Source organism: Opisthocomus hoazin, chromosome 3, assembly GCF_030867145.1.
Source record: "Opisthocomus hoazin isolate bOpiHoa1 chromosome 3, bOpiHoa1.hap1, whole genome shotgun sequence".
Taxonomy (NCBI): Eukaryota; Metazoa; Chordata; class Aves; order Opisthocomiformes; family Opisthocomidae; genus Opisthocomus; species Opisthocomus hoazin.
The window spans coordinates 86,186,273-86,204,019 of NC_134416.1; the positions used below are offsets into that span (position 1 = coordinate 86,186,273).

The 17,747-nt window shown below is 43.1% G+C and overlaps 1 protein-coding gene across 3 annotated transcripts in view; it reads right to left on the bottom strand.

Annotated features, from left to right (window-relative positions):
• Positions 1-17,623, bottom strand: part of NUP153 (nucleoporin 153) — a 55,296-nt gene extending 37,673 nt beyond the window's left edge. For 2 of the 3 annotated variants that reach the window (XM_075416894.1, XM_075416892.1), the window contains exons 1-2: positions 17,505-17,623; positions 1,712-1,928 (exon numbers count right to left, since the gene is read on the bottom strand). In XM_075416894.1, coding sequence (XP_075273009.1) covers positions 1,712-1,928; positions 17,505-17,606 — 319 coding nt within the window. In that variant the 5' untranslated portion in view covers positions 17,607-17,623. The remainder of the gene's footprint in view (positions 1-1,711; positions 1,929-17,504) is intronic. The other variant, XM_075416893.1, reaches the window with a different exon arrangement.
• Positions 17,624-17,747: the final 124 nt, after the last annotated feature.

The following is a 17,747-nucleotide window of genomic DNA, read 5'->3' on the forward strand; positions in this document are numbered from 1 at the left end:
CCTTCCAAATTCTACCATATCAGGTCATGCTACAGGCAAAACATTATCTACTATCTTGAGGTTCTGGCACAAAGGACAAGTACGTTATCATGGGCCTAGCTGCAAGATGGGCATTTTTTCCCTCATGAACCAAAAGGTCTGTAAGCACTGCCAGTGTCCTGCAAAAGGTGGACTCGCAGCTCCAACTTGCCACATGAACAGCTATTCATGGCTATCTTGCCTGATACCCATTTAAGTCCAGTCTCTCCTGGGAATTCTGGGTATGAACATGAATTTGAGTCACTATCCTCTTGATATCTGCACTGAAGCTTAAACTAGCCAATTCAATCTTCATAACCATTGCAGCACTAGTAATTAGTTCTCCAAAGCACTGGTAGATTTTTAGGACTGTCTTGTTTGAGATAAAGAAAGTGTTATCAGGCTGAAGGCTAGCCAAGCAAAGGAATACAGGCTCTAACACGCTGGTACCTCAGAGATGAAGAAATACACTTTCTAAAATTATAATAGTAACAATAATTTAAAAATATTACTGTACACTATAGCAAGAAAGATTGGTCTACAACATCCACAGACCGCAACACAAGCTACTAAAGGTTCTAGGGTGTCCATTTGCTCCTGATTTCTCGGAGCTAGAAAGTTTGCTGTGCAGCTGTTCCTACTGAAAGCTCCTTTCACACAGTTCTTCAGGAAAGCCAACACGTGTTCCTCATTTATGAAGACGTTCTCTATTCCTTTATCCAAACTTATTCTCAAGCTACAGCTACACAGAAAGCAATAAAGCTCCTTATTTACAATTAGATGACACTGGTGACAAAGGTGTTTCCTCATTATCTTTCATTCTGCCAACAACAGAAGCAACTGACTTTCCACACAGATGGTTACTCACATGCACTCAGACAAAACTTATTAAAAATTAAATTCCACAAAACTGCTAATTTAAGAGAAACTCAAATGAGAGCACACGCAAATTTACAGAGGAGAACTACAGAAACAGTGAGAGGCACAGATATAAAACACAGATTCATCTTTTATGCGGTAAAGTAATAGGTTGCAAACATCTTTGCCAAGGGTCCAAATAGGTTTTCAAAGATCCCACGCTAGCCAGACACATACCTTAATGTTACCAAATATTTCAAAAAGAATAATGTCATAAGCCGAGTTCCTGAGTTCTCCATTAAACTAACAAGGAACTTCACTAAACTGACTGAACAAGCCCGAAGGAAAAAAAAAAAAAAATGAGGACATGAGAAGGAATTTTCATCTGGCATTCTAGCATCTGGTCTTTTGTTCTGAGGACAACAAAACAAATTAATGTTTTTACTACCTTAGGCAATTAGATGGACTTTCATTCCTGACCTTTTAAAAAGAAAATGTAACCTAGCACATTTGCAAATTAATATCATCAATATTTTGCACCGGGCTAACAGACTACCTGAAGTTAACTGCTGACTTCCAAGAGCTGTAAGACAACCTGCAGAATGTTTCGCAATTACGTTTACAGTTTAAAGCTAAGACAGTTTTACAAACAGTTGTTGGGTTTTTTTGTTTGGTGTTTTGCTTTTTGTGGGTTTTTTTTTGGCTCTGTGGGTTGTTTTTTTTTCCCTCAATTCTGCCAAATGCTCCTTCCAGCTTCTCTTGGAAATTTAGATTCAAAACTAGAAATCTGTGAATAAATACAGACGGCCAGAATACTAAATGATTTTTCACATACCTTCTAAATTAATTCTTGCTGATTCAGGCGTGACTCTCCCATCAATCATTATGGTATCTTCATTTGCATAATCGTGGTGATAGTTTATTGGATTCTCTTCCTGGTTTGTAGATTCATTTGTATCTACACATTCATCTTCACTTCTGTTGAAATACTTCTGTAACCATCCTGGTACAATGTTTTTCACCGATTCTGTCACTCTGCTAATGATTCCCTGCTTGAAAAAAAAATACTCTTGTTAATTACAGAAACACAGTCCACAGCATATCCTGGGATGCAACCTTACAGACCTTCAAGAGAGACATTAGATAGCAAATACTCAGGACAAGAGTAAGATAGAGGGGGTTGACCCTTGACATAAGGCCTCTATGCTTCTGGGACATGCATGACAAAAATTCACCTAACATTGATTTAATACTAACCTATCAGTTTCTGCACTTCCCAGTGACCTTGGCAATGCTCAAAATCCTGAAATGTCACCGAAAGTTCACCAGAGGCCTGTCAAGTCACAAGGTCATCAGGAAATTCTATTTCTAAGTAACTCCTGATGTACGTTCTTTTTTTTGAGGGCTCCTTCTCTTAATGCCTTCTCTTGAAAAAACATCAAAACCAGAAGCTCAGCAATCACCTACAGTGATAGTGTCGACTGTAATAGGTGCTAAAATCAGTAAACTTTACTGTTTCTAATTTTTCTAATACTGAACTACAGTAACAATGTGTATCAAAAAAACACTGTAACAATGTGTATCAAAAAAAACACTGTTAGGCTCTGAACAGCCAGGGTATACTGACAGAAAGCCTGGAAGAAACAGCTACGCTTGAGTAACAGATGTCTCACTACAGGACTGTTAAACAGATCCATTTTCATCAAATTTCATTTCACGGTATGTTCAAGTTTTGGATCTCCAAACCTCAATGTTCTCCAATTACTGCATACATAAAAGCCATGTCCATTTGACATTTACCAGTTATTTGCAATGCTTACATTCTACTTTTAAGAAATACTTATCTACCACTTTGGTTTAGGCAGTCACTTGTTCCCCATCATGCCCTCAAAATTTCAACACACCTTCCTGCCAAATCTCAACCCCACGCAGCGGATGGCTTGCACCATGAGCACCCTCCCTCTTACACTGACTGCAGCCACGGAAACAGCTGCTTAACTCTGCAAGCAAATATGAAAGCTAACTCAGCAATTTCAACACTTAGGAAACTGAAAAGTAACAAGAGTGAAACAGATTTTTGTTGAACCCCACTGTCAGTTGCTAACACATGTACCAAAGGCACTGGCAATGTACTATGATATTTTTCCGGGTTTAGGCAGCAAAAATTTCTAATCATTATTCAGGTGTAGAAAATTGAGAATATTCTTTGAACATGTAATAGTTACAGTCTATCAATCAATTCTTAAGCAAGAACTCTGCTGTATTCAAAGTTCTCAAAAAAATTTAGCACACAAGAAAAGAAGCCCATATCACTTATCCATGTCTTTCATACACGATAATGCAAAAACCAAATTACAGGAGTTACAAACAAATTAGACACCCTTGAATCTGGAGTTAAGAGTGGGGTGGGGAAAAGAGGAGGAAGGGAAGGTAGAAAACAAAAAGCCCTTTCACAGAAAGAGAGTCGTCTTAATTTACAATCTGACTTTTTCCTAACAATCTGTAATTTAATCTTGTACTTGCACAAAGACAGAATAAATATCCAGGGACAGTTTAAACCAGACAGAATACAGCGTAATAAACACATCCATCACAATTACCACACTAAGATGCACACAAGTATGCTATGCTCAGGATGTTGCTGCTATTCTGTATAGATACTAAACCCCAGCTTTCCAACAAAAACTATTAACTGCATGTAATGCCAGACCGCACACACAGTTCCATGCCCAGTACCTGCAAAGAGGCAGTCTCTGCTTTACCCCCAGATCTCATTTCCACCTTTCCCTGTGACACACTGTCCCTCTTTTTCGGGGCAAATATTTTGCCAAAATGAGCAAGTGGTCAGGACACAAACTGCATCCAAGGCAATGCTCTTTCCAAAAAAGCTAAGCAGTCCTGCATTCAGTATTGCTAGAGAGTTTCTCATTCAGAGAATAGATATTCTTGGCCATAAAACAGGCCTGTATGTTTCTCTTGCTGAAGAAATCCTCCCAGGACTGAAAGCTATCTGAGACTGAAGATGGAAGAAGTCATAGGCATCCCGAAGAGTAAACACCTAATCATTAGTAATCCAAGTAAGTAACTGAAGAATCTAGCCAAACTAATAATTAACTAAGACGACATTTTACCATCCATTATCTAAAACCAGACTGGTTTGACCCTTTCTTGCATATGGCAGCCTTGCTCGCATTCTCCACATCAGCAGCACTTTTTAAGACTGAGCTGGGTGACACAGGGTAACTTCCCAAACCAATCCAGGAGCTGGAACTCGCTCAGCGCAGCCGCACTGTAGAAAGTAGTAGTAGCCTGCTCCATCTGGCTTAGGCACAGCAGAAGACAAGAAGCATAGTTTTATGCTCCAGAATACCGCTGGCTTAGTGACAAAGCAAGGAGAAGCAAAATACATGAAAATACACCTCCAGTTTCTGTCTGCAGAACAAAAATACTGATTAAAGGCACTGTGAATTAATTATGCACGCATTACGAATGAGCCATCATCAAACACAGACCTTGCTAAAAAAACCCTACACCCACCTCCACCCCCAAAATTAAGCCACACATCCCAGGTATGCCCATTCACCACTCACACTCCCCCAACCCCCACAAAAAATCATCAAGAAAATGAAAATTTCCTAATGGCATCTCCTACCCACCCATCACAGCTGAAAGCCAATCAATAAAGCACCATGGCTGGATTCCCATCCAAGTCAGGCAGTTAAGGTGTTAAGGTACCACTGACCAACCACAGTTTTAAACATGCACGCTCCATGTTCTTGCCTTTTAATATTCTTTGCCTATTCTGGCAATCTTACCCTAACTTCTAGTTTTCTTACTCTTCAACTTCAGCATACGTGTGTGAACAGGCTTCCCCTCTCCCCACAGACACAACACAAGCCTACCCCACCAGCAGCAGAGCACTCTGCCTCTGCCGCCGCTGTGCCACCAGCTCTGCGCTTTGTCCGTCCCAGGTCACCCAGCACTACCATCTCCCACACCGGCATCATTCACCCTTCTAGAAGGTTGACGAGGACACCGCACACCTCACTGATGCAAGCAGATCTTCAGAGGTGAAATACAAAAGACACGGCACGAGACAAGTCTAGCAGGCTTATTCCTCCAGCAAAATGTGAGTGGACTGCTCAGATCCCAGCCTCCTCATGCCACAATTACACATCAGCACCTTCCTGAGCACCTTCACTCACCACAGCTGCACCGAACGCACTACTGCACAGAAACTCCTCCAGTTCCAACTCCACTTTGGGAGCGGAGGAAGTGGCGCTGGCATGTAGCTGTAACACTCATAACTCCTCATTTCTACAGGCCACAGAGGCACCAAACCTAGTACTGTGAAAGGGTAGAAGACGCCACGGGGCAACCCCGAGTATGCATAGCAGCGTTGTAGTCAGCGTATGCGTTTTAGTCCTTAACTGACTGATTTCAGCAGTTTGAGAGCTGCTGTCAGTACCAACAGTTGTCTGATCATCTTTCTTGCACTCTCTTCTCATCCTAAAATCTCAGCAGGCAAGCAGAACAAAATAAAAAAAATCCACTGCAAAGATCCAGTAGCTTAGGAATAGATATTTACAACAGTTTTTCAAATTCTGTGCAGCATCCTAAGCATCTGCAGCTCTGCCGGATATATCTATGTATACAAACACCACAGCAACAGTAACTACAGTTACAGTTACTCCAGACATATTGCCTTGAGACGCAACTCCAGGCAAAAGATATGTATATGGAAATACTAACCAGTAAACAGAGGTGTCGTAATTTACTACTTTAAAATATAATTGTTTCAAAGTATTTATACAAAGAAAGAAAATCCAATAGGTTATAGTCACAGTTTGGCTTCTAAACTTAAAAGCAGGTTATTTCTTGGCCAGAAATATTTACAGAATAGGACAGTTTTGCCAGCTTGTAAGGGTCTTTCTTTCACATAGTAGGGGGGGGGGCGAAAGTGCTGGCAGCAGTACTCAGCAATGATACATTCCTGGAAAACATCTGTTTTTGTAATTGAGTTGATTTCAGTTTGAGACACTTAGGTAAATCCCACTATGCAACACAGGACATACTAAAAAATTTATATATAAATTATATAAAGGTCATACATTAACATGAATTTGTCAGAGATGCAAAACACGCAACTGGATAAAAAAAGCTGACTTCCACTTCACTGTATGCACACCTCTGAAAAGCATCAAGTTTTTTACCTCCGGGCCTCTCAGAGATTTCTTCGCTTCACATTGCAAAGTTCCAGTTATTAAAACATATGAATCAGTAAGTCGTCAAAAAGAAAACCTGCACCTAACAGTTAAGTTCACTGAGACAGGGCAGATCAATCCAACCACTTCCAGCCATCAAAAAGGAACTTTCGTGCTCTCTCCATCCCCCACGGTTACCTCACGCCAGCTCCAGCGCATAGCAGACTACTCTCCATACTCGCTGAATTCATTAATCTGGCAAAAAGTACATGTTTCTCTGCTGGACTAATGAGTTCAGCTGGCTCAGTGCACCAGAACTGGCCCAAGAGAGAGAGAAAGATCAGGCAGCCAATACATGAAGAAGAAGAAACAAAACTTCTCCCTTCTTTTAACCATCCCATGCCCATCCTGCCATTACAGAGATTGTCCCTTTCTCCTCTTCACCTCACCCTTCCCTTGTGCTGCCGCTAGCACATACAGGCAGCGAAGTGGCAAACGGTGTTAGGGCTCTATCAAGCAGACCCAGCCAAAAATCTGCCTACAGACAGTGACGGTGAGGTCGAGCCCTCAGGGGCGTCCGGCCGCTGGCCCAGCTCACCTCGTGGCTGCAGGGGTGCCGTCACAGAAGCAGGAATAGACATGGCAACGTGGCGTGACTGTCTCTTGCAGTGGCACAGACCGAGACTGGCTTAAACTAACTCTGCTTTTGCTATTTAGGGAGTGGTTTCAGTTTGGACGTAGGACAGCAGAGTTTGATATTTCATTTACAAAAAAGACAATAAAACTTATGACTTAATATGAACAATATGTTACAAGAATGTCATTAATTATGCAATATTTGAAAAAACAACAATTTTATTTAAGACAAGTGGACTAGTTCAGATTTATTTCTGAAAATCACAAAGAAGGGATTACAGTTCCAGATGCCAGTGTATTTCTTTCTTATCGCTTGAAGTGAGCCTTACTTTTCTGAGTCCAGTTAGCTTTAGAAAAAACCTCCCAGGGAAATTCAGGTGCTGCTTTACATTTTGTCACTGCTTGCACATCTGTACCTATGATTATTACCTCCATCAGAGTGCAAAAAAACAGTGTATGCTCTAATATATAAATCAGTGCCTACCCCACCAGCTTAAACGTTCGCAACGCTGAGTGGTTTTACCTCAAGTTTTGTCCACACCTTTAGTTAACACAGTGACAAAATTACAGAAGAGAGCACGAAGTACAAGGCACCTTTCTCCCTGCCTTGGAGGAAGTGCTACATTCTGCTCTAGTTAATCCTCAGCAATGGTCAATGATGGGCGCTGTAAAGCACCAACCACGCGTTCAGTGTTACAATTTGAGACAGAAATCTATCAGCATCAAAACCAAAAAATGTAAGATCAAGGATGCCACGTTCACTTACAGCTTTGCTAGAAGTTTTTGAAGGAGTTGATTCTAGAGTTAGTATTTTTTTATTGAAAGCCTGCCACACTTACAAAGTGTGCCTGCAGCTAAGTTTCACAGACAGTATGCAGAGTTACACTAATTTAAATGCTGCTCAGACTTTTTTTTCTCCTGTAAGGGAACCCTATAGTCTAAACCAATAACTTTTACTTAACAACAATAGCTAGAACAACTTGGCATCAGGCCAACAAACTGACATAACGGCATAGACAAGAAGTTTAAAGTTTTCAGAATGAGAATGATCGGGCAATACATTTCTCATAGCACCAGATGGTCTTTACGAGGCCATTAATACAAGTTACCAGATTTAGCAAAGTATGATAACATACATTTTATATTTAGGATTTAAATACACAGTTTAGGCATAAAATTATCAGTCTTACTTATAGGTATTCTCTATACACTGAGACCTAATTCATTACAGTGTTTCAACATCACCAAACATAACTGATAACAGAAATGGCAAACTCTTCCTCTTTCCTGCACTTACGGTAAATAAGAAGTTTATGCATACAAAGGCTTTCAAGGTATCATATCCCATACTACAAGCTTGCTACCTCCTATAATATACCAGATTCCCAGCAATGAATCAAACATTTTCAGTGCCACTCTGCCTAAAAGCCGTCACAAGCACGGTATCACAGGCTAATCTATGGCACATAGCAGTGAGGACATGCTATGTATGTAAAACACAAGCAAGGGCAGGCCAAATTCTGCAGCCACAACTGCAGCAATGGTTAAATGCCATTCAAGGGCAATGCACAGCTTGCTGATGTCCATCCCCATGCCCGATCCTTTCTAGTGCAGACAAGGCTTTATAGATAACTCAAAGCATATTTCACAAAATGAAGTACTTGCTGCTACAAAATTTCATTCCTGCCACTTTGGAGTGGCACTCCAAAATAAATTACAATCTTCAAACAAGAGGACTGGAATTAAATTTTTAAATTACATGTGGTGTTAGCAAAAGATAGCAAAGTACTCTCATGCTCCCTCTGAAATATCTTTTCTATCAACGCTGATCTACAAACTGAGGTGAGTACAATGTGCTAGTGGTTTTGCAAAATGTAATATGTTAATCCTGTTGCACATTCAATATGTTATCTTCTTCACAAATTTGAACACATAGGTTAAAATGAAGTAAACAAAGAATCACCTTTAGTTATTCTCTGTGGTCATCTGATATTTTAGCAAAACTCAAAGCCTTCCGACTTCTTCAGTCTCCTACATAGACATTGTCTAGCATATAAAAGTTCAACCTCGTAACTCATCTAAATCAGCAGAACCTGCAATTACTTTCAATAGGACACTTTTAACCCTGCTGCATACAATTCCCGACTGAATTCAAAAATGTAAGAATTGGTGCCTAGGAGAAATCAAAACACTGACTCTCTCAAGCACAGCTGCTTTAGCTGCAGCAGCAGCTACTGTTCTATTCTTTGACATTTTAAGGTAGTATTCTGAAACTTTAAAGCCAAGATAGGCTTTACAGCCCCCCCTCTGCTGCAGGGCAGTAATCTTCAGTCATAAGGGGCAGCAGTATCTTTCTGGACGTAATTTTTCATCACCAATCAACTGACAGAACCCAGAGCATCTCAAAAATATACAACCATTATCTGCAAACACTGCTTTCTTACAAGAAAAATTACCATTGCACATAGAGATTATTTTTTTAGTGATTGAAGGTAATGGAATCTACAAATCTGTATATATTCTACAAGTCTGTAAAGTAAGTTTAATAACAAAGGGCTGCCACTAGAACAGGTGCACTCTTACAGGTAAATTTAACATCTATCTAGTTGCACCACAGTAATTCCCTAATACAGCTACATTTAAACCAGTTTAAACCTTGTTTATACCTGCTTAGCTCAGGATGACTTAAACTACAAATTCACCTGTATTACACGCTTGCACACACTGGTATAGTTTTTCATCGTCAATTAAACATTTTGTTATCGTAAATATTTCAGTGCCTCACTAGACCTGTAATCCAGTCTCTAAGAAAATGCTAGTTGAACTGTTTAACTCCTTGTGTAGTTCACTTTAGTCTTGAAGGTCAACAGACCTTGAGCTCTAATAGGGGAAGGAGTTGTGAGACTCACCTGCTTCAAAGAAGAGTTTGATTCAAAAACCAACCACAACTAAAAGCCAAGTCAGCCAGCTTTCCAAGACACTCTCACACAACTCTTTCCAACAGCAAAGCTATAGAGACAATAATAAACAACCTCAGTAAGCAGACAGAAAATTTTCTGCTGGCGCAAGTATTCACAAAGCTAGCGTGTGTGCTATAACTGTAGCTGTACGACTTTGGTGCATGCTGGTATCCATTTTTTCCCAGCAAAGGTGAATGTAAAGATGAACTTATGCTTACTTTAAAAAAACACCGTGGTCACAACCAAGGCAAACACACACGAAGGCACTTTAATTAAATGCAACATACAATTATGAGGAGTTATAGAAATTCAAAGTAAACTTGCCCCTCAGAAATGTTAGTACTGCTGCCCCAATATGAAAGCTTTAGTTGCATTTCCTAGGTAAAGGAGAGAAAAAACATTTAAAGTCTTTTCTTGTCAAAAGAAGGACAATGTATTTGTAAACTCCCCAACAAAGAAAAGCAAATTGCACAGTTAAGAGAAGATCTTTTAATGACTCATTATTTTTGCACAGTAATCTAGAATACCACAATGACAAATACTGTATCAGCAAGTTGCAAAACTACTTACGCTTCAGGCAAAGTCAAACAAGCTAGTTCATACTTGCCTTCACTCAATTTCAAGATGGTCAGACTCACTTGGCTTAAAGGAGTTTAGAGAGTACTTACCCTGTCCCTTCCACCAACAAAGCTGGGGGTATAAGAATCTCCCACCAGGGCTGGTGACAAATAGCTGCAAACAACACTACCTTCGAGTAGTCCAACTGTTAGCAAAACTAACATCTCTTTGGCTTAAAAGGTGTATTTAAAATGTACCTTCAATTAGACAGTTGTAACATGCAGATAAGACCTGTTTAGACATAAGGAAAAAGCAAGTCAAGACTTCTAAGTAGCACCATAAATAAAAATAAAATAGCAGATGGAATGTAGTGGGAAGAAGGGAAGATAACTGGCACGAGAGATCTGTACAAGGGAAAATAAGAAATACGTCCAAATTTAGGGTAGTTGTTCAAGAAACTGCATAGATAAGTAATTTAATACCCTAAAAAGTAATTAAAAATTCTGCCTAATGGCTAGAATTCTTCATTAAAAAATACTGTGGGCCCTTAATAATTCTTCAGCATTGAGGACTTAAATTGTATGTTACAAAAAGCACAGAGGAGTGTTTTCATTATATAGTCTTAGTAGTACATACCAAGAAACATATACTGAGGAACATCTCCTCTCCCTTCTCTCATGACTGTATAAATATCACTATTCAACATATTGTAGAAGTACAATAGCTACACAATAAATACTGGATTGATTACACAGAACACTAAAAAGACAGCAAAAAAACCCACACATTTTGCAATTTAACATCAGAAAAATGCAAAAACATATCACATGACCTACCACTAAAAGAAACAGAAGACATTAAAAAAAAAATGGTCTGGAAAACAGCAACCCTAGAGAAAAGTCTCTCAGCTATTCTCTTCTTGAGGGCGACCTCGCAACCTACTCTAAAGCGCAACAGTGAGATGGAGGCATTATTTCTTTCCTCAAAATCAGCACAGCCCTGAAGACACAATTAGAGGACGGACCAACAAAAGGATTACCAACACAGAGTAACACTGACATTCACGCTGAAACCACACGTTTGTGCGTGCTCCGTGGTCCAGCAGCAGCACTGACAGCACCGTGCACACACAGAGGCTGCGTGGCACCCCAGAGCTCGCCCACTCCAACGTCCTGCTCAGAGAAGGGCCAAGAACACCAGGTTGCCCATGGCTGTGTCCACCTGGGTTTTCAGCACCTCCAGGGATGGGAGACCTCTCCGGGCAGCTCTTCCAACATGCTGGCTATCCTCATGGTTAAAAGATTTTTCCCTAATATGAAATCAGAATTTCCATTTCTACAGCTTGAGCTCGTTGTCTCTTTTCCTATTGCTATGAACCTCCTAAAAGAGCCTTGCTCTGCCTTCTCTATATTCTCATTAGGTACTTGCACTTCTTAAGCTGAACGCACCCAGCCCTCTCAGCTGGTAAATACCCAGCCCCCTAATCATTTTGGTGGCCCTCAGCTAGACTCACTCCAGTATGTCAACATCTTTTTCTGTACTGGAGAGGCCAAAATTGGACACAACACCTCAGATGCAGTCCCAGAAGTGCTGAAGAGAGGAGGGAAAAACCACCTCCTCAACATCCTTCCCACGTTCTTACTAATACTGCCCAGTATGCAGTTGGACTTATTCACCTCAAGGGCATGCTGCTGACTCAGGCTCAACTCGCTGTCCAGCAGGTACGTAGGGGTTTTTTGTCTCAGATGAAGAACTTCACACTTGCCTTTGTCAAACCTCATGAGGTTCCTGGCAGCCCATTTCTGTCGAGATCCCTCAATGGCAGCCCTACCCCTCAGCATACGATGGGGCTGGCGTTCCCCGAGGTTTGGTATCATCTGGGAATCTGTTGAGGATGCACGCCATTCCTTCATCCCAGGTTGTCCCAGAGACACCTAACAGTACCAGCCCAAACATCAACCCCTGAGAGGGTCTATTAGCCATCAGCTGCCACTGGAACTTCGCCCTGCTGATCACAACCCTCTGAGGTCAATGGTCCTGCTAATTTTCCAGCCACTTTACAGTCCACCTGACAAGTCCGTATTTTACCAGTTGGGCTACAGGGATAACATGGGAGACCACACTGAGGGCCTCACTAACATCCAGGTAAACAACACCCACTGCTCGCCCCGTGCTCACTGAGCCAGTCATCCCACCACGTTACAAACCTGTTACATGATGCTCTGGTAGCCCACACCTGCACCGATCTGAAATAGCACTGCTCAAACTTTTTTAGGCACGCAACAGAGATTTCGAACTCTGTCTTCTCACAGTCCTTAGAATCAGTAGCAGCTCAGTTCATTCGTGGCAGGGGAGCAAGAACCGGTTCTAATTACTGACTGGAGGAATAAATAACTCAGAGGAAGTGATGTGCTGCCAGCAACCAAAGGCAATTTGCAGTGTCCCAGCTAACACAGTCAATTATTTCATCTGCTTTTTCCTTCTCCTAAGATACCGCTCACTAATACTGTTTTTCTCCAGTACTTCACAGCCTCCAAGGCTGTCATGACAACACTTTGAAAGACAAAACCCAAAATATTAATCAAATGCTATAGCAATCATTGTTTACAATTTGTTGTACCACTGACAGTACTGTTCGCCTAAATCAGAGAAAACTGTCAATATCTGTTAAAAAAGTTCTTCCCAACTAGGATACATTTTTGTTTACGGTAGCAGTAGAAAGTCAAGTACCACATTTAAACATCTGTTTTGCTAATGTAATTTGGTATTGCTGGGACAGAGACAAAACCTCTGATGTCAACTACTATCCCAGTCTTTTAAATCAAATCTTTAAATACACGTTACACATTTCTTTAAATCTGTTCACATCTAGCTCAATGTGCTAACCTACTACTAAACCAAAACAAGCAGAGAGAGGCATACGAATACAAATACAACCATCTAAGCATAATTCAAGGTGCAATCCTATCGATAGGAGTTAAACCAATACAATTATACTTGTGCGGTCCCCCATGGACACGTTCAATAAGCACCTTTTAAATTAGCATTTTCCCGCTTCAGGTTTATGAAACACTACCTAGTTTACATTACTCAACATGATATTCTAGGAACTCTTTAGCAGGAGAGTTTCAAAACTTCCTCCCCAAATATACCTGGCGGTTTGTAGGATTCCTTCTGCCCACTGCCTGCAGTCGCTGCCCAACAATAAAACCCCATGCGTGCATCAAACAATAGTTTACAACTGGCCTACCTTCAAGACAGTAGCAGGTGATACTGTAATGATTTAGGCATTGCTGCACACAGTTTAAGTTCACGATCCTGTCTGGGAAGAATCTTACACGATGCCTCAAGTGACTTTGTGAAACTCGCCAAACAGTGGCTTTCACGACCCGGAGCAGTGAATGTGCCTTTCGGTGGCCTTCTGGTCCCCTCTTTCAGATAATATCCTAACTACATCAGCACAAGACCAACTACAAACACGCAGAAACTTACGCTGATTTCATCAAGGAAAATATCCTTGGACTGTTTTCTTGTATATCAGTGTAGCACATCTACATTATAAATATGCACTGGCACGTACACACGTAAGAAAAAACAAAAAAAAAAGAAAAAAGTATCCCTCCCCAGCAGAAGTTTCAATCTACAAATATTATCTCTAATACCAAACAGCTCTAACTGGAAGCTTAACATAAACATACAGGTTTATGGGAAGGTTGTAAAGACTTTTCAGACAAGTGTTTTTTCTCATGCTTAAACCTGCTTGTCTGAGTTTAAAAGTCCAGGAGAGTCACAGTTCTCTGACACTGTCATTTGAATGGTTAATTATCAAATAAAAAATAACCAAAAAATTTATTTCCGTCTCTTCTCCTGTAAGTCACATTTAGAATCTTTGAAATCTGTATGTTACCTGGATAAGAATGGCACTATTCCAGGCTAAAGCAGCGCACATACACACCCACAAAAGCTCAAAACTAAACATAAAATGAACAATAGGAACATACAGACACTATACTAGAAGCTGTTTAATAAGTCAACAATGTGAACACTCATCCCATTAACACATCCACGCTAGTAATTACAATCATCAGTCTACCTAAATGACTAGGACAAACCAGCATTGAGAAGCACCGGGGCGACATCCAGAAGATGAAACCCATCTGGGCTGGACACAAGAGCTCCCTCGCCTGCACGTGCGTAGCTCTCAAAGAAACTGTAATTTTAACCCAAGTGCCTAAGCTCCTTACACCGTACAGAAGGAGGCTGGATATTTCAACACGAGATGGCAGAGTAAACAGGTAGCGTGCTAAGCCCAGCGTAATCTAAAGTCAACGCATTCAGCGCAGAGCTGTCAACATTCAGCCACCAGGAAAGCACAGTCAGTGGGGAGGGACTCCTCAAGTTTACTCCCAGAATGCACAATGTAGAGATTAAAAAAGGCTCTGTTCTTTCTGCGGATCCCCACCCCACAAACCTCCAAGGCGGGTGAGTCTGTACCATCTTTACTTAGCAGCGCTACTACTTTTTGCGTGTTTGTTTGCATAATAATATAGCTGCTGACAGTGCACTTTTTGTAAGGCAGGATGGTAGCTCAGAAGGAGAAATATCACAGTTTAGTTCCTTCCCTAGCTGGGGAATCTGTACCCTTATCTCCATCTTCCAGCAGAATACGCAAGCTGCAAGTCAAGAGTCTTCTCTTCCAGACAGCATCTGTTCACCTCTCCTATTTGAGGCTGGTTTTAAAAAAGGCTCTAGATTTAAAAAATAAAACACACACAAACATAATGAAGCATGCTCTAAAGACTAATAATCAGGCACTCGGGGAGAAAAGGGCAGGAAATATTAGGCTTTGTGTGTTTGCTCCAAGGAACATCTAACATAATACAAGTAACTTCCAAAATTGAGGATCAGAGCCTGCACGTCTCCAGTCTTGGAGGGCAACATCTTCTTATACGTCCTCTTTCTGGCTCAGTGAATCATGCATTCTTTTTCTGGATAGCAAGACAGCTTCAGCCAGGAGAACCAAAGACAACACACAGCTTGGAGGCTGGGATATTCGCCTGGAAAGTGGAAGATGTAGGTTGATCCGTCCAGGCAAAAAAGGAATCTGAAGCAGGGTCTATCACATTCTGAACAAATGCTGCTTTAGCTAATAGCCGTTAAAAAGCAGCAGCAGCACCTCCTCTTCCAACTGTCTTCTAAAGCTGTCACTGTACTTTATACAAGACTGACTCTGCAGCACATGTTGGGCGTGATCGGAGAATTCTCACCTGACTGAACTCCCCAGGAGACTACAGCAAAATAACAACATCCAGAAAGTAGACAATCATGAGCTAATCGTCATGCTAATCATCCCTCTTACAAGCAGAAAAAAATTCAGATATTCTAGGAACTTTAAAGCTATTAGCTACGCTGCATACATTGCTTAGGCACCTTTGGAGCTTGATGATAAGAGACTGAGGGTTTTCAGGATGGCAGTTTTGACTGCAAGCATCTAGAACAGTTCTATTTCTAAGTACGTCTATGAACCTACTTGTAGTTAGGGGAGAGGGGGATCAGAATCAGGAGGTATAACCTCCTGTCAAGATTGAGCGAGCCCTTCCATGTCTTCCCAAACTCATTACTGAGAGACAATTAACACTAAACCACAGAATACTTCGGCAGGGTGGACATTATCCTGAAAATAGGAACACTTGTCAATTAATTCCAATTTAAGTTAGCTACCTACCCATAGCTCATCTTTTTATGCAACGCAAGTTAGCGAGCTGCACAGGGTTAAAAAGCCATGCATTATAACAGATGCACACGTCTGACATCTACCAGTTTCCCTAACTAATAAATTTAAATAAATTTAATCATTACAATTTTTTTCCCCAATATATTACTGCTAATTTGATCTACGTATCTGATTCGCAGCGCCCGTTCTCTGGGCAGAATCCCACAGATATCCCCAAGCACGTGTTCACTTTGGCGCATTGTTTCAATAAACCTACTGGAAAACGCGCAGAGGTAACAGACAATAGAAGGGTCAGAAAACCATCTACGCTAATCATTTTAAATTCACCTGTAAGGTTTTGGTTATCTACACAGCACCAACACGTGCAACGTGGTAATTTCAACATTATTCTACCATTCACGTCGGAGCTCTCGACATCTGCTCGCCAAGCGCAGCGATCCTTTGTATGAAGCATCACCGTGCTGGCTTCACAAGGACAACACTGCTGCTGAGTAGCACTGTACAAAAGACTCAGTATGGTGCTTCCCAAAGAATAAAAACTAACCGAGCAACAACTCGCGCGCAGCGCTCCCTCAACTTCGTATACGGTGTTCAATCCCCTAGCTTGCGCTACCGATTTAACGACGTATAAAGGTTTTGGCTGAAGAGTCAACTTCAGGTCCGTAAATGCAGGCGGAAGGCGTTTCCAGAGCACCGTCTCCGGGCATCCTGAAATTTCTCGGCAAACAGTAAAATCGGGAAAGATCTCCACCACTTTTCCTCCGGCCACTCTAAAAGGCACGGGGATTCTGGCGTCGCAATTTGCAAACTGGTTTTTTTTTTCGTTATCCATCTGCTCCGTCCCACAACACAAAGGAGCATGAACGGCTTACGAGCCGTGTTCCACCCGCGCCGCACCAGCACGCTCCGGCGAGAGACCGCAGAAACCAGGCTCAGACCCGAGGAAAAACCGACGCGAGGGTGCCCGGCCGCACAGCACCCCGCCAACCCGCTCGGAACTCCTGGAGAAAGGCAGATACCAGAGGCGATGCGCTGCGACCCGCGAGCACCTACGGGGGTGGGGGGGGCTCGCCCTGCGGCAGGCAGCGGGCACGGAGCGTCCCTGCGCTGCTCGCCCGGGGTGGGCCAGGGCCCCGCCAGCCGCACCTGCCCCGGCCCGGCCGCCTCCCGCCTCTGCTCGCTGCCGGGCGGGGGGATCTCCCCCGGCCCGGGCCCGGCGGGAGACAAAAGCGAGGCGCGGCTCGCCCCGGGGCCGTCGGCGGACGGGGGGAGCGGGCCGAGCGCCCGGAAATCCCACAATCCCCGTGGCCCCGGCGGGAAACCCTTCCCCGTCGCCCCCTCCCCCGGGGCCGCTCCACCGGGAAACCCCGGCCCAAAGCCTCGCACGTGGGGAAGGGGGGGGGGGGGGGGGGGGGGGGCGGCTCCGCCTCCCGCCGCTGACAGGGAGCCGGGGGAACTTGGCGGGGGGGGGGGCTCTGGGGAAGGGTCCGCCCGCCCGCCGGGGGTGACCCGCAGCCTCCCGCCGCCGCGCCTCACCTGCTTGCTCCTGGCGTAGGGAGGCTTCGCGGCGCCTAGGTGGTACCGCCGGGTCCGGATCTTGCCGCCGCCGCCGACCCCTCCGCCGTCGCTCGAGGCCATGATGGGATGCGGCCCCGCTGCTGCCCCCTTCCCTCCCCCCCCCCCGCCCCCCGCCGCCTCGTGCGGCCGCGCTCCTCACGCCGCGCTGTCACCGCCCCCGCTACCCCGGCGCCTGCTTGGCCTCCGCGCCGCTCCCGCCCG